Source organism: Artemia sp. Qi Xiang Cuo, chromosome 17, assembly GCF_049724085.1.
Source record: "Artemia sp. Qi Xiang Cuo chromosome 17, ASM4972408v1, whole genome shotgun sequence".
Classification (NCBI taxonomy): domain Eukaryota; kingdom Metazoa; phylum Arthropoda; class Branchiopoda; order Anostraca; family Artemiidae; genus Artemia; species Artemia sp. Qi Xiang Cuo.
This window is the reverse complement of record NC_142810.1, coordinates 61489455-61517099: the sequence shown is the minus strand read 5'-3', so window position 1 is coordinate 61517099 and position 27645 is coordinate 61489455. Positions and strand designations below refer to the sequence as shown.

At 35.2% G+C, this 27645-nt stretch overlaps 1 protein-coding gene across 1 annotated transcript in view; it reads left to right on the top strand.

The window, feature by feature from the left end:
• CSN3 (COP9 signalosome subunit 3) overlaps positions 1-27645 on the top strand; it is a 308395-nt gene that overhangs the window by 89937 nt on the left and 190813 nt on the right. The window contains exon 5 of the mRNA XM_089102840.1: positions 17771-17922. Within this exon, the coding sequence (XP_088958966.1) occupies positions 17771-17922 (152 nt within the window). The remainder of the gene's footprint in view (positions 1-17770; positions 17923-27645) is intronic.

Here is a 27645-nt window from a genome sequence, read left to right as displayed (position 1 = left end):
TTTAATGCCTGTTCAATTTACTTTAATAAAGGATTATATCCTTTAATCAATTGTGGAAAGAATCACCTATCCATCCCCTCGCTGTATAACCGAAAGCAATTTTAAAACCTTGTACTATTGCTAACATATATCACAATACAGACAATGAAACTAAATAAGTAAATGTAATTTTCATAATTATTTTTGGGAGAAATATGAGAGGGAAACAGACCAGCATGGGAAGAGGATGGATTTCCCAGGAGATAAATGATAAGAGAAGTAAATGGTCCTGGCTAATGTCCTTGTTATTTTGAATTTGGCTTTATATGCTCCTTCGTTGGGCTAAAAGCTGTAATTGAATTGACCTTATGGAAGGCTCAAATTATTACAAGGTTATTAAGACTGACATTTCCCGGATGTTCTTGGGGATTGCCTGGTGAATCTTTTTCTGCTTCTTTCCCTGTAAGGAAATATAAGGAGATGCCTCTTATTCACAGCATTGACAATTTCTTAACGCCCTAAATACCAGAATAAACTAATTGGCGTTGACTGACGTAAATACACTTTAAATGCTTAGTGTTTTAAATTAAACTTCTTAATTTTTTCTGAAGTACTTTTATTTTTATCCACAAAAATTTGGGATGATAAGGAGATATAATTACTCTCAAAACGTTTAAAGTATATGTGTTTTTGTTTTCCTTGTATAGCAGAGAATAATTGGAGCATATATTTCGTATATGAAAGGGGCTGTCCCCTCCTAAACTCCTTGCTCTTTACGCTAAAGTTTGATTCTGTCACATAACTTTATTTTTAAAACAATTAAAAACTTTAGCGTAAAGAGCGAGGCGTTGAGGAGGGCACAACCCCTTTCATATACGGAATAATTTCTGTTCGTTTTAAGTTTTAACGTCGCTCCTTACTTTCAGTTAAAAAAAAACTTTTTTTATTTAATTTCTGAACGTTTTTGAATCAATACGGGTTTTGATTTTGTCTCCCCGTACATGAATAATTAAAACAAAATTTGTATATTAATCCTACTTTTATTTGGTTAAATGGCTTTCTCGAAACTTGTTTAATTTTATTTACGAACGTTTTTATTAGTAATAAATATACGTAACTTACGAATTAACTTACGTAACGAACTTCTATATTCATATATTTTTTAATACGTATAGTAGGGGGCTCACCCCCTAGTCAATACCTCGCTCTTTAAGCTAAAGTTTGAATTTTGTTCCAATTCTTTAAAAATGACCTCTTAATCACAAAGGCCGTTATTTAGAATAAATAACTCCTATGAAAGTACTAAAAAATCTTTGGCTTAAAGAGCGAGGTATTGACTATGGGGTGAACCCAGTCATACACGTAATATTTTCTGTTCGTCTTAAGTTTTGATGTTGCTCCTTATTTTCAGTTTGAAAACTTGTTTTTTATATATTTAATTTCTGATGTTTTTTTAAATAATGCTGGGAAATTTGGCGCCCCCTTCATAGCAATGTCCCATCCCCCATGAAAACTTCCTCCATGGAAAGATCTTCCCACATAATCCCCGACCCACCCACCCCCCTACTACCAGAAAAAATCACCCCTGAAAACGTCTGCATATTTCCCAATAACCAATACTATATATTAACATTGGGTAAAGTTCATAACTTTCAGCCCTCCCCCCGGGGACTTCGGGGGATTAAATAATCCTAAAGGACATAGTTATCATATTTTCAACCATGCTGAACAAAATGGCTATCTCAAAATTTTGATCGGGTGACTCTGGGAAAAAAATTAGCGTGGGAGGGGGCCTAGTTGCCCTCCATTTTTTTGGTCACTTATAAAGGGAACTAGAAATTTTAATTTCCGTTCCAATGAGTCCTTCCACGATATTCTAGGACCACTGGGTCGATACGATCACCCCTGGAAAAAAAAAAAAAAAACAATAAATAAACACGCATCCGTGATCTTTCTTCTGGCAAAAAAAAAAAATGCAAAATTCCACATTGTTGTAGATAGGAGCTTGAAACCTCTACAGTAGGGTTCTCTGATACGCTGAATATGATGGTGTTATTTTCATTGAGGTTCTATAACTTTTTTGAAAATCAGCCAAATTTTCTAAGGTGCATAACTTTGGATGGGTAGGACTAAACTTGATGAAAGTTATATATTTGAAATTAGCATTAAAATCTGATTCTTTTGATGTATCTTTTGGTATCAAAACTAGATATCATTTTCTAGAGTCTCGGTTATCATTGAGCTGGGTCGCTCCTTACTTACAGTTCGTTACCACAAACTGTTTGATAGTTCAACATGGTACTACTGACGAGAATGTGGTACTACCCAAAAAAATTGATAATTTTGAAGCAACTAAAAGAAAAACCTTAGGAGGTCGCTGTTTTCGGGTATAAATAGACCTTGGAGGGTTCCGAGAAATTTTTATTTTAATATCCTTAGTGCATTAAGGTGTAATAATTGTATATTGGTCCAGGACCATGAATCGGACCAGTTTTCATTCCAAAGCTTTTCAGGCACCAAAATAGGTATTAAATAAAACAATTTTTTTGCCCTCACCCTTCATAACCGAAAAAGAACGAGCGAAACATTTCTAAATCCCAAAAATATTTGTAACATATTGTATCAAGCAGTTCGTGGTAACGGACTGTAAGTAAGGAGCGACCCGGCTCAATGGTAACCGAAACTCTAAAAAACGGAATTTTGGTACCAATAGATACATTAAAAGAATCAGATTTTAGTTCTGATTTCCAATATATATATTTCATCAAGTTTAATCTTACCCATCAAAAGTTACGCGCCTGAGGAAATTTGACTGATTTTCGAAAAAAGGAGGAAAGACCCCCTAAAGGTTATAGAACCTTAATGAAATTCACACAATCATATTCAGCGTATCAGAGAACCCTACTGTAGAGGTTTCAAGCTCCTATCTACAAAAGTGTGGAATTTTGGATTTTTTGCCAGAAGAAAGATCACGGGTGCGTGTTTATTTGTTTGTTTGTTTTTTTTTCCCAGGGGTAATCGTATTGACTCAGTGGTCCTATAATATCGTAGGAGGGCTCATTGGAACGGAAATTAAAAGTTCTAGTGCCCTTTTCAAGTGACCATAAAATGGAGGGCAACTAGGCCCCTTCCCACGCTCATTTTTTTCTAAAAGTCACCCAATCAAAATTTTGAGATAGCCATTTTGTTCAGCATTGTCGAAAATCTAATAAATATGTCTTTAAGGATGACTTAATCCCCCACAGTTCTCGGGGGAAGGGTTGCAAGCTATGAACTTTGCCCATCCCCTTACATATTGTATTGGTTATTGGGAAGTATACAGACATTTTCAGGAAGAATTTTGCCTGGTGGGGGGGGGGGCTGGAGGAGGGGGTTACTCGGGAGAATTTTTCCGTAGAGGATGTTTCTTTGGGGTAAGGGACATTCCTATGAAGGGGGCGCCGGATTTCCAAGCATTATTTAAAAAACGATAAGAAATTAAATTAAAAAAACAAGTTTTTTCAAATGAAAGTAAGAATCAACATTAGAAGTTCAAATGAACAGAAATTATTACTTATATGATGGAGTTCTCTCCCAAGTCAATACCTCGCTCTTTACGCTACAGTTTTTTTTTAGTGCTTTCAAAAGAGCTATCTATTCTAATTAAAAAGGCCTTTGTGATTCAGGGGTTTGTAAATTAAATTTTTTTTAAATTTTAACTTAAAGAGCGTGGTATTGACTAAGGGGAGAACCCCATCATATACGTAATAACATATACGTAATAAAAAAAAACAATAAAAAAAACAAGCGATACGGCTCAATAGTAATCGAAACTTTTAAAAACGGAATTTTGATGTCAATAAATGTATCAAAAGAATAGGCTTATAATGCTGATTCTAAATATATAAATTTTGTTAAGTTTAGTATTACTCATCAAAGGCTACGAGCCTGAGAAAATTTACCTGATTTTTTAAAGAGGGGGAAACATCCCCTAAAAGTGAAAGAATTTTAATGAAAATCACACCGTCAGATTCAGCGTATCAGAAAACCCTATAACATAGGTTTCAAGCTCATATCTGCATATCTGCATATCAACTTTGTATTTTTTGCCAGAAGAAAAATATACGAATATAGAAGTTTGTTACGTAAGTTAATTCGTAAATTACGTCAGAACCAAGTTTAGAGACATCCATTTAGCAAAAGAAGAGTAAAATTTTTATACAAATTTTTTTACTTATTCAAAGACTGTGAGCCAAAATAAAAGCTGCATTAACTAAAAAAAGATCAGAAATTAAATAAAAAAACAAGTTTTTTTAACTGAAAGTAAGCAGCAACATTAGAACTTAAAACGAACAGAAATTATTCCGTATATGTAAGGGGCTGTCACCTCCTCAACGTCCCGCTCTTTACGCTAAGGTTTGACTCTTTCTCACAGCTCTACTTTTTAAAACAATAAAAAAAACTTTAGCTTAAAGAGTGAGGCGTTGAGGAGGGGACAGCCCCTTTCATATACGGCATAATTTCTGTTCGTTTTAGGTTTTAATGTCGCTCCTTACTTTCAGTTTAAAAAACTTGTTTTTTTTTAATTTAATATTGAATAGAAACAGCTTGACATGAGCTTGGCGAATGTCGTGACGAGGATAGGCTGGGAGTTAAAGGGTTTAGCTGTTCCGCTGTTGTGAGATGGTTTGGGATCTCAGCTCTGTCGTAAGTCTTTTACCCCGTCCCTACCCCCTGAAGGGAACTTGGTTCTATGGCCTCATAGGGGGGGCAGGGTGGACCTTTCACGAGTTTTCTTAACCAGAACCATGACAGCCCTAATCTGCACTGGTGGGACCCATTGCTTGTCTTCAATCCATAAAAATTGATAAGTTGTAATAATATGGAAATTAAGACTAGGAATATCACAGTGCAAAAAAACAACAAACGTACTGAGATTTTGACTGACGAACGTTTTGAACAAGATCTGTCAACAGTTTCAGAAACGCGTCTATGGTTAAAAAACCTGGAATCAGGTGATATAGAATTTATTTATTCGGGTAGAAAGGACATGTTACAGAGGCACAGAGTAGGGTTCAAGATGAATAAGTAAGCTCTTAGGTACTGCTTAGGTTTGAAAAGTATCGTTAACAGAATTCTAGCAATTCACGTTAGGACCAAATAGTCCAAGGTATCGGTCATAACGGTATATGCCCCTATAGAACGGACTGACGGAGATCAATTGAACTGACTCAGCCTTAGTTTACTTTTGCTGCATATTGTATTTGTTATATTTGTTGAATTTGTAGTAGTGGTTCAGATGAATTTTTTGTAGTTACAGGAACAAATAGACAGGATACCAAGTAGAAATACGGTATTTTTGTTACGGGATTTTAATGCCAAGGTTGGTATAAATATGGGTAGATGGTATCATAGCCTAGGTAAATTTGGTGTATGAAATGAAAATAGCAACGGTTATAGACTGCTGCGTGTCTAGGTTTAACAAGCTAGTTATGATTAATATGGTTTTCGGTCATAAAATGGCCCATAAGTTAACTTGATATTCACATGATGGTAAGACGGCCAGCTTAGTTGATTATGTTATTGTAATTAGAAGACTGGCAAGATCGATAAACGAAACTAGAGTGTTTACAGGTGCTGTTATTATTGTTAAAAAGTAGAGATCACCACGTAGTAGTGTCTAGAGTTAATTTAAAGCGGAAATTTAGGAAGATTAACTACCTTCTGGAAACCTATGACTTCGGTGACTCCAGGATGAAAATGTTTTATGAACTTTCCAGGAACAGTTGAATATGAATAGAGAGTTTAACATTTGATACTGTAGGAGATTGATGAAATAATTTTATGAAAATAGTTTGGGAAGTAGCAGAATGTGTCTTAGGGAGCAGCTAGCATAATTAGCGAAAACGCCTAAGCTTGGTAGAAAAGAGGAAGGGTTTTTACAAGAATTTTTGTTTGATAGACTATGTAAGATTAAGAGGAAAGCAAGGGAAGTAAGGCATGCATTCAAGTATGAATTGATTAGGTATGAAACGGAGTCCATGGATAAAACTGCCGAGGGTCTGGAAGATGCAGTCACATTGGATAGTAGTAGAATATTATATTAGCTTCTTAATAAATTGAGAGGAAACAGTAAGTCTGGACTTGTCTCAGTTAAAAATAGGAACGGTGCCTCAGTTAGTGATAAGGAAAGTGTTAAAGAGAGATTAGAGATCTTTTTGAGGATATTTTAAACCGTAATAAAGTTCTAGGAAATGATACAGAAAATAATGAGACTGTTTTTGATAATTTTGAAGTGAATGAAGATTTACTTTGCAAAGAAACGTTAGAGACAGCACTAAAAGGATTAAAAAAATCAATGCCCCAGGTTCCGTTAGCGTGGTAAATTAGTTTTGAAATATGGTGATTGCGAAGTTTGAGATAAATTACTGAAGGTTTTGAGTATGAATTTCTAAAAGGGGAGGTACCTAGTGGTTTTAGGAAAACTTTGATTAAAATCCTTTATAAGAGATGGGATGCGAGCGAGTGTTGTAATTATATGGGGCCTTAGCCTTGTTTTTGTAGGTAGCAAATTACTAAGCATGATGATACTTATGAGACCAAGAGATGCTGCAGTGGTTACGTCAATTAAGTTTTCGCTCTTAGATTAATAACTGAGAAATGTTTGAATTATCAGATTTTCTTTAGTACTTAGTTCTATAGATTATGAAGAGGTATTTGTTTCAGCCGATAGAAGAGCTTTAGTGAAGGTCCTATGCTTGCATGGTATATCAGATAATTAAGTGATTAGTGCTATGTACGAGATTAATATTGCTGTAGTTAAGGTAGGAAGTGAAGTTATCAAGTTTGGCGTTGAGTGTGGACTTACTCAGGGTTGTGTCCTATCCCCTTTATATTAATTATTTGGATTGACTTGGTCCCAAAGAGCAGGGAACAGGCAATGGGAAAGTATGGAATTAAATGGGAAAGTAAAATTCTCCTATCATGAAAATGATTTGTGTCTTAGGTAAAAAATCTTTGCAAATTGAATGAATTGTGGAGGTGCTGATAGTTCAGGGTGCAAAAACTGGCTTGAAAATTAATGTTGAGAAGACTAAGTCCCTTAGACAAGTAATAAATGAAGGCGAAGAAGTTATATTACGAGTAACGAACTTTCGGTACAATGTAACGAGGAAATCAATGGAGTGCGTAGCTTCACTTACCTGGGTAGTATTGTTAGTACAGATTGTAGATTCAATGGAGATATAAAAAGTAGAATATCTAAAGCTCAAGGTAATTTTTTGCAATTGAAAAAAGTTTGGAAAATAGGAAGATATGTCTACGAACCAAGACTAGAATATTCTTGAAGTACATACTCTATCCTCTATCGTACTGGAAGTACGATAATAACAGTGACCAAGTGTTGTTCTGACACCCGAGCGCCAGAGGAAGCCAGAGGAAGCTTTGTTAAAATTTCTCCAGAGGAATTGCGAACCGTTAGCTTTTGTATCCGTTTAACGGACCGTATGTCAAACAACGAGCTGTATGAAAAATGCGGTTTCATCCCTCTTTCTTGGGGTATATTTTTTTTTCAATTCAATTCTGTTTATTACAAAATGATATAACACACAACATTAATCCAAGTGGCTGCCCAAAGAGACATAAAAGCACTTGGTACCTGGTGACCACATATATCACAAAAAGTTAACAAACAAACTCTTAACAAACGAACAAAACAAACAAAAAAATGGAACTGTCCCCTCCTCAACGTCTCGCTCTTTACGCTAAAGTTTGACTCTGTCTTATAACTTTATTTTTTAAAACAATAATTTTTTTTTAAACAATAAAAAAACTTGAGCGTAAAGAGCGAGGCGTTGAGGAGGGGACAGCCCCTTTCATATACGGAATAATTTCTGTTCGTTTTTAGTTAGTTTCTGAACGTTTTGAATTAATACAGCTTTGATTTTGGCTCACTGTACATGAATAATTAAAACGAAATTCGCATATTAATTTTCATTTTTTTGGCTAATTGGCTTCCTCGAAATTTTGTTCTGACGTAACATACGAATTCACTTACGTAACGAATTTCTATATTCGTATGTTTTTATTACGTATATGAGGGAGTTCGCTCCCTAGTCAATACCTCGCTCTTTATGCCAAAGTTCGAATTTTGTTTGAATCACAAATGCCGGTTAATTAGAATAGATAGCTCTTTTAAAAGTACTAAAAAAACTTAAGCGTAAAGAGTGAGGTATTGAATAGGGGGCGAACCCTCTCATATACGTAATAATTTCTGTTCGTTTTAAGTTTTAATGTTGCTCCTTACTTTCAGTTGAAAAAAGCTTATTTTTTTATTTAATTTCTGATTTTTAAATAATTATTTGAAAAAAACTACGTTTTCTAAAGAGTTAAAGAGGCTATGTCACAAGTTCGAACCTTAAAACGTACAGGGATTAGAAGATACAGTTGGGGGGCTGCCGCCCCCCAAACCCCCGCTTTCGCAGCCTTTAAATAAAACAAAAAATTTTAAACTGAAAGTAAGGAGCGACATTAAAACTTAAAACGAACAGAAATTATTCCGTATATGAAAGGGGCTGTGTCCTCCTCAACGCCACGCTCTTTACGCTAAAGTTTTTATGGTTTAAAAAAAAGAGTTGTGAGAAAGTCAAACTTTAGCGTAAAGAGCGAGGCGTTGAGGAGGGCACAGCCCCTTTCATATACGGAATAATTTCTGTTCATTTTAAGTTTTAATGTCGCTCATTACTTTCAGTTTAAATTTTTTTTTATTTAAAGGCTGCGAAAGCGGGGGTTTGGGGGCGGCAGCCCCTCAACTGTACCTTCTAATCCTTGTACGTTTTAAGGTTCGAACTTGTGACTCAGCCTCTTTAACTCTTTAGAAAACGTAGTTTTTTTCAAATAATTTCTGCACGTTTTTGTACAGTTTATTACTTATTATTGCTTGACTAACTGTTAGATGATTTTGTATTATTCTTTTCTTTCTCGACAGGGTGTTTTAAGGGTCGACCTTGTAACTCAGCTTCTTTAACTCTTTAGAAAACGTAATTTTTTTCAAATAATTTAAAAAAGAAACTGAGTTTCTTTTTTAAACTTTAAATTCAGTATATAAAAAATTTCCTCTGACGGTGAATCGAACCCAGATCTTCCACCTGACAGTCAGGAGTATCGACCGCTGTACTAAAGAGACACAACTGTAATGGTTTTTTAGTAATTGGAATCTATTTTTGACGCAAGCAAATCCCCACAAAACTTGATATTTGGTTTTTGGAAAACAGAGAAGGAGTGATCAGATTGAGCTGAAATTTTGAGGATAAGCTCCCAGGCCTAAGGAAAGCTTATCCTCTAAATTTCAGCCCGATCAGACAACGTTAAAGGGGGGCTGTGGTGGGAAAAATTTAACATGGGCTCTTATAGGAAAACGAGGTTTTTCGTAAATGTAAATTCGGGGGATAATTTTTTCGGTCTGAAAATATCAAAATGCCCTAACAGGTCGAATTCTGCTTCGAATGAGTCCTCATTCACCCGGATCAGTTGCCAACTGTGGTCTGTAGGCGTGGCTAAGAAGAAATTTTTTTTTTTGAACTTTAAGTGGCTATATTTGGTTTTTGGAAAACAGGGAAGGAGTGATCGGATTGAGCTGAAAATTTTTGGATAAGCTCCCGGGCCCTAGGAAAGCTTAACCTCTAAATTTCAACCCAATCGGACAACGTTAAAGGGGAGCTGTGGTCGGAAGTTCGAAACTTCCGGCCCACTTTTACCCATGAAGATAAAGTTGGAGGGGGGGGGGTGAAATTTTGCACGTTTCTTAGTTTGAGCTTGGGCTACAAAATGCGATTACCGCTGTCTCTCTGCGACCGCTAGGACCAGAAATCGCTTAACATTGTGGTGGGTCGCCTCTTTATAGAGGCACAAGTGTGCCTCCTTGATGCTGGGAAATCTGGTACCCCCTTCATGGAAATTTCCCTTCCCCCAATGAAATATCCTCCATGGAAAGATCCTCCCCCGTAATCCCTACACCTACCCCGACCCCCTACTAGAAAAAAATTCCTCCTGAAAACGCCTGAATACTTCCCAATAACCAATACTATATGTAAACCATGTGGCAAAGTGTATAACTTGCAGCCCTTCCCCCGGGAACTCTGGCGGATTAAATCATTCTCAAAGACATATTAATTAGATTTTTGACTATGCTGAACAAAATGGCCTTCTCAAAATTTTGATTGGGTGACTTTGGAAAAGAAATGAGCGTGGGAGGGGGCCAAGTTGCCCTCCAATTTTTTTGGTCACTTAAAAAGGGCAATAGAACTTCTAATTTCCGTTCGAATGAGCTCTCTCACGATATTCTAAGACCACTGGATCGATACGATCACCCCTGGGGGGAAAAAAACAAACAAATTAACACGTATCCGTGATCTTTCTTCTGGCAAAAAATACAAAATTCCACATTTTTGCAGATAGGAGCTTGAAACCTCTAGAGTAGGGTTCTCTGATACGCTGAATCTGATGGTTTGATTTTCATTAAAGTTCTATTCCGTTCTAAATTCTACATTCCGTTTTTTAGAGTTTCGGTTACTATTGAACCGGGTCGCTCCTTACTTACAGTTCGTTACCACGAACTGTTTGATTTAGTTTAATTGCGCTTACTGAATGCATCTATTTGATTGATAATCTGACCACATAGTCGCAGGGTTGCCAACTTTTTGGTCCATAAATATGTCCCCTGAGTATCCAAAATCATGTCCTTTTTAGCCAAAATATGTCCATATTTCGTCTTAATTATGTCCAAAATATGTCCATCTTAAAATCTCAGAAACTAGAGGTTATTTTTCTTATCAATTGGGATATTGACCAAAAGACGCTTTGGAAACATCTTTCAAAGCGGCCAGTCAACATCAAATATATTGAAAAAGGAAAAAAAACAAAACATTTAATACAAGCACAAAACTCATAAAAACAAGTAAACACTAAAAATAATTTGTGGGAGCTTAAGATTGGTCTTCTAGCGAGAATTCATCTTGAAAATTATGTCAGCCTTATTTCTTCCTTTGCTTCCTTTGCTGAGAGTCAGCCTTATTTCTTCCTTTGCAGCCTTATTTCTTCCTTTGCTGAGAGTCAGTCTTATTTCTTCCTTTGCTAGCTATTTGCCAATCGGAATATTTCCCGCGCATTACAAAATGTAAAATACAAGGTTCGAACAAAGCTCGGAATTATCAGGTTGGTTGTTTGACAGACACTACAAATCTATATGTGTGGCCTAGAAGGACATTCTGTTCTACGATCTTGACATTACCAATTATCAGAAACTGATTTTCAGCAACGGTGGAACAGTTTGGCAGGCCGCAGAACGTTAGCATAAAATCACAAAGATCCTTGTATTTTTCTTTATCCTTAGCTTCCTTACATTTTCTTAGGGCAGACTAGAAAACTGATGGATTTGCTTATTCAGAACGGAAATTAAAAGTTCTAGTGCCCTTTTTCAGTGACCAAAAAGAATGGAGGGCAACTAAGCCCCCTCCCACGCTCATTTTTTCCCAAAGTCACCGGATCATAATTTTTAGATAGACATATTGTTCAGCATGTTCGAAAAATCCAATAACTATGTCTTTGAGGATGACCCCCACAGTCTCCGGGGGACGGTCTGCAAGTTATGGACAATGTCCAATGTTTACATATAATATTCGTTATTGGGAAGTATACAAAAGTTTTGAGGGCATATTTTTCTGGAATTTGGGGAGGGGGTCGGGTTTTACGTGGGAGGAGCTTTCTACGGAGGAAGGGACATTGCTATAAAGGGGGCGTCAGACTCCAAGCATTATTTAAAAAACAACAAGAAATTAAATAAAAATGCAATTTTTCAACTGAAAGTAAGGAGCAACACCAAAACTTAAAACAAACAGAAATTAATACGTACATGATTGGGTTCGCCCCTAAGTCATTACCTCGCTCTTTGCGCTAATTTTTTTTTTAAGTTTCATCAGAGCTATTTATTCTAATTAACGGCATTTGTGGTTAAAGGGCCATTCTTAGAAAACTGGAAGAAAATTTGAAATTTGGTATAAAGAGTGAGGTATTGACTAAGGGTTACGTAAGTTAATTCGTAAGTTACGTCAGATCAAAAGTACGCAATAGCCATTTAGCCAAAAAATTAAAATGGATATGCAAATTTCGTTTTAATTATTGATGTAAGGTTAGCCAAAATCAAAGCTACATTCATTCAAAAACGTTCAGATATTAAATAAAAAAAACAAGTTTTTTTTAACTGAAAGTAAGGAGCGATATTAAAACTTAAAACGAAGAGAAATTATTCCGTATATGAAAAGGGCTGTCCCCTCCTCAAATATATATATATATATATATATATATATATATATATATATATATATATATATATATATATATATATATATATATATATATATATATATATATATATATATATATATATATATATATATATATATATATATATATATATATATATATATATATATTAAAGGGATTCCACTATGCTTTCCCTCCTTAATGTGGAAAAATATAGTAAAAATTAATTATTTTTTATGCATTTGCCATGCATCGCTCTTTTTTCAACTAGTTTAACCGTAAATCAAATAAATGCTGGCGAAAGCAAGAAACGGGGAAACATATGGGAATAATACAATTCGTCTATCTATGCGTCTGTATATTAGAGGGGCTGGCAGGTAAGTATAGCGAAATCGATTTCAAAGTTTGATAACTACATTTTTTACATATTATAAAAATAGGAACTGTCTTATTAACATATCTCCTCTTCAATAGCCTCAATTTTAGGCTTATACTATATATATTACTTTATAGTATTATAAACAAAGTAAATAAATATAGTATTTATGTATATTATATATATTTACTACTATATGTATATATAGGTACTTATGCATTATGCGGTACCCACCGCTATATACTGTATAAGGAAACCAGACATGGAGACCCGTCGGTAATTTTTTCGCAGTTCATATTATTGACATACGAATAACGTAAACATATCACTCGATTCTTTTTTTTTATGCTCTTTCCAAATAGAAGAATCATTTTTGTCGGATATGAATTTGACCCCCCCCCCTATTCAACTTCAGGGTATATATTTGCACATTAAGGGGGGGGTGTGAACTGCATTTCTGATGTAAATGGTAAAAAATTTTAGAATTAACCCCCACCCCACCCCCTAATGTCCAAATATATGCCTTGAAGTAGTATATATAGGGGTGGGGGTAAAATTCATTTCCGGCTGCGTACACGGTAAATGGGAGTCCTTGGTGTCTCAAAGAAATTTTAAGATCGCACCTATAATTTTCGTGTAACTGGACGTTTTTGCTAGTTTAATGAGTTTGCCCTCCCCTCCGTAGGAATTTATATATTCATGTCTATTCATTTTGGTTACTTTTATCATTCTATTTTTCTAAAGAGATCTTCGTGACTCTTTAGTCTCTTCCTTTTAAGTAGAACTTTTGTCTCTCTTGAAAGTTCCTCCCGTTTTTAACTTAACATTGAGATGAGCTTTCTAGTTTTCTATGCGTTGAAGTTTGAATAAAACTTTTCTTTATATAGCTTTCTCCTCTGAGCCTACTCGAGGGTCCTTTTTATAGGAAGAAAGCTTGAAATTTCGTCATTTTCATCTTCAACTAGTGTAAATGCATCTCATTAATGTATGCTGATTAGGGGGATGTTGCGGAAGGAGAAACACTCGCTTTAGTTCTTATATGATTTTATCTCTTTATGTAATTCTAAAAAATGTTTTAAGGCTTAAGTACGTAACAATAAGGATAGTGAATATCCTTGTTTAATATATCCCTTTGATATCCCACGTAAAAGATACGTATACCAGTAGAATAATGTATACATACCAGCAGATTATGCATGATTTAAACGGGGTTTGCAAGCATTTCTTGATTTTTTTTTTTTTTTTTTTTACAATACAAGGGAACATTTACCACCACCTCCCCTTATGCCTTCGATAATTTTGGAGACCACACTGCCTTTTCATTACGATAAAATAAAAGTTCAAAATAGGGATAAAATCCTTTTTAATAGACAGTGTATAATAAATTTCACAAAAAATACCAGATATTTTTTGATATCTGGTATTTTTGATATTGGTATTTTTAGATAATACCAAGTGAAAAACTTAAAAGAATTTTACAAAGCAATGGTCTAAGGGTAGCTTTAAAGAGTAATAATACTTTGGGTAGTTTTCTAATTTCTGGGAAGGATCTAACTTCATTGGGGCAACACAGTGGGGTTTATCAGATCCCGTGTACTTGCGGAAGCTCATATGTGGGACGTACTAACCAGAGTTTGGAAATGAGATTATTACAACATAAAGATTCTATTTCTTCGGCTTTAAAGCAAGATTCTAGGTCTGAAGATTTTACTTCAGCCCTTTCAGAACATATTTTTAATTTTCCAGATCATTTTATTTTGTTCAAGAATGTCTCTTTGATTTCTGGGGATCAGGGTTTAAAGCAAATTTTTCCTGAAACTCTCTAGGTAAGGACAATCTCATTCAAGATTATTGCTTTGAACCAGGATACACGTGAATTCGGGATGAACTCTATCTATGATAATTTATCAAATTATAACGTAGCAACGTTTAGTCCATTAAATGTAGTTGACCTTTGTCCAAATGTTATATCATTGAACATTAATGAACCGAATCCAAGAAGGTCAAAGAGGCTAGCTTCCGCCTTTGCGTTGAAAAGAATTAGAGAATTAAACAATATGTAGTTTTATTTGATTTTGCATATAAACTATTGTTTTAAATTGTTTTAGTTTAGTTTTATTACTGATGACGGTCACTGCATGTGTGACCGAAATATCTGGTATTTTTTGTGAAATGTATTATACACTGTCTATTAAAAAGGATTTTATCCCTATTTTGAACTTTTAAACCCTTAAGCCTTCAAAAGGCTGAGGTGTCATTTTTTCCCTGCTGAAAACAAAATATATTTTAAATAGTTTGTTTTGTCATTATGACATTGAAAAATAAAAACTAGAATTCTGAGATTTCCAGGAATTAAAATCACTATATCTTAAACATTCAGTCAATTGCCGATGGTTCTTTCCTCAGATTTGGTGAATTATAGTTGTTTCGGTTAATTTTTTTTTTGTGTCAATGTTTTGGCAAATAAAAACTACGCTGTTCAATATGCTGAACAGCGTTCAAGAGCATCTAGGTGGGGACATACCTCTAACACCCAAATGAAGGTCACTAATGAAAATGAAAATTGAATCAGGCACCAAGGATTGATCCTCGAGGCATGCCAAGACAGTTCATTGTTGTTGAACGGTAATAAAGAAGAAAATCCGTCGTTTTGCAAGTATTTTACTATTTTTGTGCTGTCATACTAAAAACTCAATGGAAAAAGCCAATAGATCTTTCGTGGCTTTAACGACTCTTAATATCTTCGGGATCAAAACGAAAATTTAACGCACATCTTTTTTCAATAATGAGTAAGAAAGGAAGGAAGAACTTTTCTGTCGAATTTTTGTCTGCTGTAAGTTAGGAGACACTAGCCATGATCAAAGTAAAATATTTTGAAAGCCTCTATGTAAAAGACTACCAAAGGTAATTTTGTTAAATATATAGCAAACAATATTTGTTCCTCTTTTTATTTTGTTAATTTAAATTTTTGTCCTAAAGGAGTTCCTGTATAAAATTAAACACCTGTATAAAAGCCCTACTCATCGAAATGTTATGCTGGTAAAACTTCGGTAACATTTTTTATTTTGTGGTTTAGCTTTTTAGACAACAAGCTGTTGAAATCCTATCATCCATCATATCATATCATCCATCAGTAAAAAAAAAAGAAAAAAAAAGAAAAAAAATAAAAAAAAAACGTCAATTGGATAACTTTCTAGGATAGACGAATCTTCTAAAACCACTCCACCTCTCTGTAATATAGATGGGAGAACAAAATCCTATTTCCTTACTATTGCAATTTCTTCTTTAGGCATCTCTAATATGTTGCCTCTCTAGTAAGCTCTTCGTAGCTGTCCCAGCCAGCAGGACCGGATAAAGGGCGATTGGGATCCAATCGGACCCCGCGTTACCGTCAAAATGAATTTTTTTTTTCGAAATTTAAAGCAATTGGTTTTTGACGATAAGCGATAATTCTTGTAATTCGCGCGAATGATGTCCTGCAGTACTTGAATACATTTACTAGTCTCAGTTTTTTAAGTGTTAATGTTGGTAAAACTAATTATATGATATATAGCCAAATTGGTGATGTGGTAAATTCTTTGAATAATATGTGCTTTGGTGGTACTATAATTAATCAAGTTTTTGAAACGAGGTATTTGGGATTTTTATTGATTAAGTTTGAATTAGAAGAAACACAGTGAAATTATCTTGTCCAAGGCACCAAGAGGCCTAGGTTTACCTCATCGTTTTCGTATTTTTTCCTGGTTTCTGTTTTAAAGATTATTTATGGTACGATTATCCAGCCTTATATTGTATATGGGTTTGCCTTTTGGGCAAGACAGTTCAGAATAAAGCAGTTCGTCTTTCGGGGGAATGTGCTAATTTAGTGATATACTTATTTGTAATTTTCATTTTAAAATTTTGAATGTTGGTCAGTTTACGTGATCTCCAGTTATTAAAACTGGTATAACAATGTTCGAATAATGTTTCGCCAGCTTGTTTTGCGGATATATTTTCTACTAATTCTGATTAATTATCATTCTTATCATACTAGGAATGCGGACAAGCTAGTATAATAATAATAATAATTTATTATAAGCCAAAAAAGAAAAAAAACAGACCATACAGAACAGTATTCTTAATTACACTCAACAAGAAAAATAACATAAATATCAAGTTTCACTCATTGATGTTAACGCTTCATTTACATATTTACATAACTGCCTGATTGTCCCTTTTTACAGCCGTTTTCAGGATCCCCGAGAACTCTAATTTAACACCCTCAAAATACTTTCCCCTTAATAGAGAAATGTGCTGACACTCGGCGAGAATATAGGCCACATCCTCAATACCTAGGTTACATCTGGGGCAAGAGTAATCCGCATCTGCATCTGGGGCCACCCTTTTTCTTTCAAATACTCTTTTTCTATTTTTATATGAGAAGAGAAATACAGTGAGATCAGCTCATGTGTTTCGTCACATAAGTGTAACCCTCTGAAGTAGCCTCCCTGGCAACATTAGCGGCTCTGTATCAGTTTATTGATTTATATCACAAGTCAAAAAGTTTCTCCTAGGTCGAGATGCAGTGTGAGAGTGGGTACTTTGTGAGGGTTTACTTTTTTCTTCTTTTTTTATATTTGTTTCCTTGTTTTTGATTATGTGAATTAATTAATTAATTGAAACTACGCACAGGTTATTTTACCTTTTAGCAGTTGCTATTTAATTTATTTATTGTTTTGTGAAATGATTAATAACAAAGGAATCATTAATTCAATTATGAGTTATTTAACTAACTAAAAATATATTCATTTTAAGTTTGCATTGCTGGGTCAGATTTATTAGTGTGTTTATCATAATGTAATGTATACTTTATAATATAGAAACCTGATACCCGTAAAAGTTCATGTCAAATTTATTTAATTTAATCTGGATAATTCTATATTAAAGAGAATTTGCACTACATACGTTAACTACTTTACGTACGTAAACTACTCTGCAGGTATATTTTAAATATTGAATATATAGAGAGGGCCCTGAAAAAAACAGAGAAAAAATCCAATCGGGCCCTGCACCTTTTCAATTTGGGCCTGCCAGCCAGCATAGTATTTCCAAAAATTTATATATATTTTTTTCTTTAAGATCGATTCTTATCCACGGAGGATCCCTTTTGTTTTACAAAGAGCGTCAAAACAATTTGCAGAACCATACATAGACCTTGCCATGGCATTCTACTCTTTTGAAACGGGTAAATTCAAGCAGCTTATGGACACCCACAGGGATCTTTTCACGAGGTTTTTGTTTTCTCTTTTATTTTTATTTTCTTTTGGTTATACCTGCCGCAGGTACTTTTGTATTCCTGTATTTTCTTCGTCTAGAAAAGGATTTTTCCCCTTTTTGCTGAAATGCTAGACGGAAATGACCTGTCTAATATTTTGTTTCCGAAGTTATTTATCTGTAGAAGGGATGAGAAAAGAGTAGTTATATTTCAGTTTGCTGAATAACGAAAAGAAGGTATATGTCTATCTAAATCCAAATCTATCTACAAATCTTCTCGTGAAGCATGAACTGGGTTACATTAGAACAATTTATCTGTTTTCAGAATTTATTTTGTGTATCTGAATGGATCGTTGGACAAAACATTTTGTCCAAAATCGGAAAACGTTCAGTGCAGAAAAATTAGAGCTTTAGCGATTGCTTTGAAAAAGAGGATTGTTTACCGCCCCCCCCTATGTTTTAAAATATGCCTTTTTATATATTGTCATATATGAAATTAAAAACATCATGAGTTAATGGATGGCAGTTTTTGCGACTAAGTCGTCTCATGTCTCTAAGACAGGTCTGAGCACGAAAATCGTATCCGTTCTTTTTTTTATGAAGATGACACTTGCCGGATTTATTTTCCCACTACTGATTCCTTTGCAAATTTATTGACCAAATTCAAATTACGGACCAAAGTCTGAGTATTGGATTCACAATTTTGCGTTGACTGCTGAAATCGATAGCTTCGCTTGCTGTTTGACGAAAGTCGAGTTAAAACTGATTTATATTTAGAATTGGTGTCAGACACCCCGAGAGGTAGGTATACTTCATGCCTATCTACCTTAGTTCTGCCCTAGGATGGATGATAGACTATCTATCAACAAGTGAAACGAATCATTTTTATATAATTCTGGGAAAAGGTATGCTAGCTTTGCCTCTCACAAAGACTATCTGTCTTTGCTTTACTATGATTAACCATGGTTCTGAAGTTTTCCACCACTATCAGCAAGTTGATTTTAACTCAAAAATCAACTCGCACTAAGCCGCACTTTTAAAGAATGATACGTCTCCCATGTATCATTATTATTCAGTTAAGTTGTTAGTGTTGGTGCGTAATTCTGTCCTTTTGTCTTTTTTTTTTCTTTTTGATCACAATCGTCTTAATATGTCTTTGTCGTTTTTGTCCTTTTAATTTCTGTCCTTTTTATTTTTTTTTCTTGTTCACACTCTTCTTAATATGTCTTTGTCCTTCTAATTTCTTTCCTTTTTGTTTTCTTTTTCTTCTTGTTCACACTCCTCTTAATATGTCTTTGTCCTTTTTGTTCTTTTAATTTCTTTCCTTTTTATTTTCTTTTTCTTCTTGTTCACACTCCTCTTAATATGTCTTTGTCCTGTTTGTTCTTTTAATTTCTGTCCTTTGTCTTTTCTTTTTCTTCTTGTTCACACTCCTCTTAATATGTCTTTGTTATGTACAGAGGGTAACAATAAATTATTATTATTAATATTTATTGCAGCCTCATCATAAAAAATATAAGGTCGTAGACACTTAAGTCTTAATCAGAACAGTCTTAAGGTTAAAAATTTTGTATACTTTAATTGCATAAAACGGTGGACCTTTTACATCTTGTTAGATCAGGTACAAGAATTTTCAATCTTCATTATTAAAGGGCACAAAGTTAGGCCTTTGGGTTTTGCGATATCTGTGTCCCCTGACTTCAATTTTTGCTCAAGAATTTTAATTTATTTGGCTGAGGGTTTTAATAGAGGCCCATGTATTCTCCGACTACCGTTCGGACCCCTTCCTACCGCTCCTCCACCTAAAATTTTAATTATTTAAGACATAGGTGAAGATTTTAAATCTTGTTGAAACCACAGTCTTGCGAAGACCTTCAGTCTCTATAATGGAAGGGCATTCGTCCCCTCTATTCCCTTCTTCCATTTTTTTTTCTTTTAATCTTAAGAGAAAGTTTGGCATGTTAAACCTTATCAAAACCCATGATTTTCGAAAAAAGACCTTATACCCCCTCCCTCCCCATGGCTTTATCTAGGATTTTTTTTTCATCGGACTTTTTTTGGGGAGGGGAGGGGGGGTTTGGGGGTATCAACCCAGTAACGCCCTAGAGATGGCCATACACCTCCACCCTCCCACCTCAATTTTGAATCTGTTTTTGAACATTGTAAAAAGGTGGAAATTTCGCACCACGTTGGAATTAAGCATCGGCACTGTTTCTGTTTTTACTTCTGTCTCTGTTTTGTCTAACCGGTTTCTGTTTCTGTTCTTCCAAAAATCAGATAAGAAAGGAGAAACAGGCTACCTGTTTTTGACGGACCTGTTTCTGTATCTGTTCTGTTCTGCTCTTTTTTTTCGTCTGTATCTTCCTTTTTTGTTTTTCTGAAAAACAGAAACAGTGCCGACACTTAGTTGGAATTATAGTTATACTACTACTAACTACTACTAACAACTCAGCGCAGCACCAAGCCGCCTGAGGCCAACAGAGCTACGCACGCTCCTCCTCCATACATTAGAGTTTTGTAAGGATTGGTAATCCGATTAAAGGGCCAAAAGAGAAGCCTTGATCCCGTTCATCTTCCAGGCCTCTCTCTCCCCCAATTTATTTTTAGAAAAAAGGGCCGGAATTGTTGGGGGTCTGTATTCCTTTGAACAACCCCTCCCTCTTGCTCTGCACATTTAAACATTTGCTGACCAAGTGGCGATTAAAAAATAATTAGGGAATAATCCTTAATGCTTTCATATTAATTATTAATAATCCTGAAGTTTGCGTTACGAAAATATAAAATCAGAATACAAAGTACATTTTTCACAAGTGGTGTTTAATTTGTGCGAAACGTGAAACCGCAACGCAAACGCATAAACACAAAACGGAGTTTATAAGGATTTCTGTGATTGCTGCTTACAGCAAGCACATTGTTGCGATGCAGATATTAAAAACCAATACGGAAAAATTTATTGAATTTTATTGAAAAAAAAATATTGAATTTGTTTCATAAATGGTGGGCATATCATGTCTTGCTGAAATGAGTCGTACAAGGATTTTCAATATGCATGAACGGAGCGCCTCAGATAGGGTCCTTTCTCCAACACTCCCCCTCCCAGCTTTGAACATATATACGTCTATTTTGACTAATGATCATTCGCGGGTTGTTTAAGGTACGCTTCTCAGTGATTAAACGTTAAGCGTAACATATCTTTGCTATCGTAGTACGGTTATACTAAATCAAAACACACTAACTATTTCACAAGTAGTATTTGATCTCTACCAACATTGATTTATAACGATTCTTGATCTTGCTGACAAATAGTTTGAGGGTAATATTGAAATACAAAATATTGAAATATTGATTACAATATTGAAATACAATACAAGTCGAAAAACAACGTGCATTCACTACATACTTGACGAAAGGTGATCATTTCATGGTTTGTTGAACTCGGAGTGATGCTATGATTGTATGTAGTGATGTAGTTATGATTGTATGTAGTATGTAGTGATACTATGCATCCACTACATACTTGACAAAAGGTGATCATTTCATGGTTTGTTGAAATCAGAGTGATGCTATGATTTTATGTAGTGATGTAGTTATGATTGTGTGTAGTATGTAGTGATGCTATGCATCCACTACATACTTGACGAAAGTTGATCATTTCATGGTTTGTTGAAATCAGAGTGATGCTATGATTGTATGTAGTGATGTAGTTATTATTGTATGTAGTATGTAGTGATGCAATGCATCCACTACATACTTGACGAAAGGTGATCATTTCATGGTTTATTGAAATCAGAGTCATGCGATGATTTACCATCTGTGTGACTGCATGACCGAAATTTATTGGGTCCTTGTCCCCTATAACATTAACCTCCTCCCAAAGTTGCGTATGTGGACATTTTAATTTGGTTTTCGATAGTATAGTTTAATTTTTTGGTTTAAATATGCTCAAAGGTTTAATAAAATGAAATTTAAGTTGTTTTGTGAAAGAGATTAAAAAACTTTCCTTCTTTCCGCCGAGCGAAGATCGGTCTCCTAGTACTAAACAATAAATAACCGGGCTAGGGCAACTCGGCAACTTTTTGAGTTATTGCATGTGTTATATATAATCTGAAATAACTTGTCGAGACTAAAATCTAATAAGAAAAAGTTTGACTCAAGAAAGGAAAATCGCTAAAAGAAGAAAAAACTTACACAGGAGAAAACTACTTCCTAAAACCGGTTGAAATTACCTGAGATGGCCACACTGGTCTTGCGTCTCATTGGTCGACATATTAAAGCATCTTCGAATTAGCTTACGACTGTTATTAGGAAGGTTTGTACTTACCTGTTAGCCCTAAGGTTTTAAAAAATTATCTCTTTTTGCTTCCGAGTCAAATTCCGAATCATGATTATTCCCTGGTTATTTAGGTTGTGGTCCTTAATGATTAAATTATAATAATTACAATTATTAAAAACACAGGATCATAATTCAGGAATGTCCAGGATCGTAGGACACTTCTATCTCGATGATTCTGATTAAAACTGCCTCTGAGAAGGTACACTATACATTTGGGTTAGGACTTAGAGAACTTCCCTCCTCCCCATCTTGCCTGCCGGTCCTTTTTCAAATCTTTTTTTCTCGAAGCATTAATATGAGAGGGAAATCCCCTGTTAGCTCGAATCGCTCTAATTTTATCTGTGCATGTAGGAGTATCAACCTAATCGAATATATTTGATGTTTAGTAGAATATATTTAATGATGTTTAATTTAATAATATGTTTTTGAATGCTTAATAATGTTTAATAGGATTAACTACTTGGTATTTGTATTAAAGCGACAATGTTGATTTAATTTAAAATGCCATTTACTATTACGAGGTCAAAGTTTTTATTTCCTGGAGGGCCTAGGGCTGGTTTTGTTAGGGCTTGTCCTAACCCTGTTATAGTGCACCAAAATTTGATATGCATTGATGATATTGAATGCTCTGAGGGGGTATGTCGATCCCCTCCCTGAATTTTTTACATCGCAAATAAAGGTGAAATACCTTTTTGGGGTATATTTTTAGGTCTGGATTTATTCCCTAAAGTTGACCTAACTCAACTACTTTCCAAGATAGCAAGAAGCCCCTACGCTTAAATTTTATCAAGGTGAAGATGATTGTTTTCTAATGATTTCTCGATGAGACAGTTGCATTTAATTTTACACTGACATCATTAGAAGTAATTTATTCATTTCCTGTTGTAGTGTATTAAAATTGAATATACGTGGATGCTATAAATTGCTGTGAGAAGCAGGGGTTGGGGCCTAACTTGGTGAGTGGTTTTGGGTTGACTCTGGCACCCGCGGATTTTGTGCCTGTGTTTGTGGTGTTCAAGTAGCTCAACTTTATGGTGACGCCATTTTGGGTCACCATAAAGCTGGTGACGCCATTTTGCGTCACTATAAAGTTAATGACGCCATTTTGCGTCACTATAAAGTTGATGACGCCATTTTGCGTTACTAACTTATAGTGCGTTGCTTTGCTTCTTAATTCTGACATGACAAGAACGCCAAGTATTTTCTGCCTAGAAAATCGTATTGAATAAAAAAGTCTCGATACAATGGGTGATTTTCGATATTTTTCAACCGTAAATGCCATCAGTATATTCTGAAGCTCTGACAATCTGAATGTGGCACAAAGGACACTATCTACATATATCAAATGCCACCAGATGCCTTCGGTGGCTGGTTGGCTATGTTTTACGGAGTGATATCGAAGTAATGCCTAAATTGTCTCTCGTTGTCGTAGTGGATGAAGCGGGCCATTGGTCAAAGGAAACCTGGTTATGCATCATCAATTCCGACTTGGAGCCGCTTCATGGTTTCAGGAAATATGGTAGATTAATGGTAATTGTCGGTCGTCGAGCCTTTAACTTGCGGACGAAACCTCCTAGAGCCAAATTTTTAGCCGGGTCTTGAACGCCACAAAGAACCAAGGGTTTTAAATAGGAATCGAATACAATTAAGTACAAGCACCCTTCTTAGCTTGAATGGTGTTAGTTGATTTTTTTTTGAGATATTGTTTAGACAGTGCCAGGTGTTTTGTTTCCAGAACATTTTGTCTCTAGAAAGTAATTCACCCAAAAAGTTGTAATTTTCTCGGTTCTTTTAATAAAGAATAGATGGCTCATGTCTTTCTAAATCTCTATCCAGTAGCAAATCTTCCTCTGAATTGGGAATTAGTTTGTCTTAGAAAAGCTTTATTATTGTCTTTTTTTCTAGTAGTAATAATATATTTACAAAAAGAATCGGTAGAACATCAAAAGCGTTGCTTATGAGGGTTTGCTACTAACAATAAAACAACAACAATTATAAGGTATAAGGAGTTGGAGGGTGAAACCATGTACCGGGAAATAAAACCACGAGTGAAGCACGCACCCTTATTAAAATTTCATAATGCCGTGATGAAATTGAAGAACACAATTTCATGATGTTCAGACATCAATATCAGTGCTGTTCACGTGCATAATTTGGTGCTTGGCTGCTATAACTTAAGGAGGTCCTAGATGGTCAATCATTTTGTTTAAAAGTTACCGTCAAGCGATTAACGTGTGCTTCAATTAAACTTCAATCGACGTTTCAGTCAACCCTTCAATCTCGACCAAAAATAGTCTAACGCACTGCTTTTGGTCAAAACGATTGAGTTATTCAAACTTTCTATTAATCACCGTCAACGCTTGACTCAAGTGTTAAACAGGTTGCTAGACGGTCAATTATGCTTGAGTCAATCAATTGACGGAAGCTTTTGATCAAAATGATTGACCATCTGGGGCCTCCTTTACAGCTCAGACTCCAAGTCCAATCGATAGCTGGGACACAAGATTTTCTCTGGTCGACCTCTCCTGCGATTTCCCTGAGGTTGCCATTCCAAGATCTGTCTTGGGATCCCATCGTCCAAAATAGGGGACATATCTCTCTTAATATATCGTTCCTGTACAGGTAAGCATATGAATATAATCTCTTTTTCCGACACTGGAAACTTTTCCCTGGTAAGAGGGACATTTATGTTGCATATTTTCTCCAAATACATTCTTCTAAAGAAATATTCGAATCGGGTTGCTTTATATCTACAACACAGCCTGATGTGGGTCACCTGCAATCAAGGTAAATGGTTGCAGCTTGTAGCCGCTTCCTGGATGCTCCAGAAACTAAGGAAAACTGTAACCTCAAACTAGGGCACGTCAATATCATGTCTTCGTTGCATTATTTCATTTTTCTTTTTACATGGAACTTTCTTACTGAAAGAGTAGAAAGCTATTGTCTGTTTCTGTGGTTTCATATAAAGGAACTAATTACCTGCTAATTTTTAAAATATCAAAGAATATTTTTCTCCCCGTCCTGGAGAAAAGCCACAAGTTGTTTCATTTAAGGGATACAGAGGGAAAGTGCATATAGGATTTTCACACAAAAACTAGTTAGCATTTGAGACAACTTTACTACGTAAATTGTTGATTGCAACCACACATTATCATGCATGTGCTACAACCCCAAATAAATAAAAATTTCAAATATAGGGTGAATTTAATGGAAAATAACGGAAAAATATCAACCAAGGGAGGGGAAGGGATGGAAAATTGCGGTTATTTAGTAGTTTAAGATTGAAATTTATTTAGTATAAAAATTCCAAAGTATTCTTCTTTTGATTTTTTCACTTTTTTAAAATTTAGCCCGTCTTACTGAATCATGCATGTGTTCTGCATGTTAAATTTATAGTATGTTATTTAGAGAATGGAAATTTTAATAACTGTAAATTTGGCCTGATTTTTTATTTGGGGATAAGCTGCTTTTCGTTTGGCTATTACAAAATTATACAGTCTTAAGGGCAATATCATGTTTTGTCAGTGTTGCCACGTTGGACATTGAAAAAAAAATTGCCCAATTTGCCAACAGCCAGATTTCATTTTCATTGTCCTTGATATGTTATAAGAAGGCGTAAAAACGGTTCAAGCCTAAATTGTGCTAAGAAGCTAAATTGGTTGCAGCTTTTAATCGCTTCCGAGATGTTCCCGAAATAAAAAAAAAGTGTGAAACCTGAAGCTAAAACATATTAAAACTTTATCTCCATAGCATAAGTTCAATAATGTTTCTCTTTTAAATTGAATGTTCTTTATTGAAAGACGAGAAAGGTATCTCCTGTTTTTCTAGTATCATATAAAGGAACTAATTACACGCAAATTTTTTAAACATCAAAGAGCGCTGTTTGTTCTTTCAATATTCTTGACAAAAGCCACAAGCAGTAATTTATAAGGACTAAAAGGGAATGGTGGTTTAAAATGTTTAAGGTTTTAAAATGCCTTATATATTCTTGCGGAGAAAGTTTTGTCAGTAGCGTAGGCAGAACTAGGTAAAATCGCGCTTTACGTAAGTTTCACGTTACGCATGGAACATTATTTAAAAGTAGTCATAGATATACCGAAGAAGTGGTGAAGTACCGAAAAAGTAGCCAAACACCGAAGAGTAATAGCTGCTTTTACTCCAGGTGAAACTGCTTTCCTAAATTTAGCATCCTTCTTATGAAGCTTGTCTATCAAAATCTCCGTACGTCCGCAGTAGCCTACGTACCTACGAAACTTACGCACGTGATGTGGAAGTCGCTTAAAGTTGTTGAACTTCTAGCTATCGTCACTGGAAAGCTCTGCTTCCAGAAAATTGTTTGGACTAAACTATTTCTACATCTCTCAACAAAAAATAGACGGACCTTAAATGAAACCCAAAACGAACAGAAATTACAATAAATAACCGAGTCAAAGTCAAAACGAGCAGAAATTAACATGAGTTGCGCTCAAAAACCCTATGCCTTCACAAGGCCAGAACATAATTTGCACTTTACTGAAAAAAATAGTATAATATAATATAATAATAATAAAAAAAATAATAGGGGGGTTAGTTACCCTCCAATCACTTTCAACTATTAAAAAGGGCACTAGCCCTCTCAATTTCCAATTGAATGAGCCACTTTTGGAGTTTGTACGACAACTCTGTCTATAAAAACCTTATATGCCCCCAGGGCATACAACCCTTTCCCTGGGGGCTCTGGGGGGTTTGTCATCCTTAAATACGTAATTTCCAGAACTTTCAACTACTTTAAACAAAATGACTATCTCTAAACTTTGATTGAATGTGTTTGGCGAAATCATGGGCGTGAGAGGGGGGTTAATTACTCTCCCCTCACTTTCGACAATTAAAAAGAGCAATTTTAATATCCAGTCAAATGGGCCCTTTTTGAAATTTCTACAACAACTTCCTATATAAGTCTTATATGCCCCCAGGGCATAACTTACAACCCTTGCACTGAGGGCTCTGATAGGGTTATCATCCTAAAAGACCTAATTTTCAGAACTTTCGACTACGTAGAACAAAATGGATTTCTCAAAACTTTGATTGGATGTGTTTGGGGAAATGGTGGTCGTGAGAGGAAAGTTAGTTACCCTTCAATCACTTTTGCCTATTAAAAGGGCACTAGTCCTTTCAATTTCCAATTGAATGACCCCTTTTTGAAGTTACTACAACATTGCTTTCTATAAAAAATTTATATGCTCACAGGAGTAGTAAGCTAGTATGCACTCCAGCCAGTGATTGCATAATGTGCCTTACCACGGGCCAGGCATCTATATATTTGAACCCTACGCCTGAGGCATGGATATGTGTGTAGGTTTTCAATGCATTGGACGGTTACCAGGGTCATTTGCAAAGAGGTAGCGTTTCTATAGATGGTATAGTAATT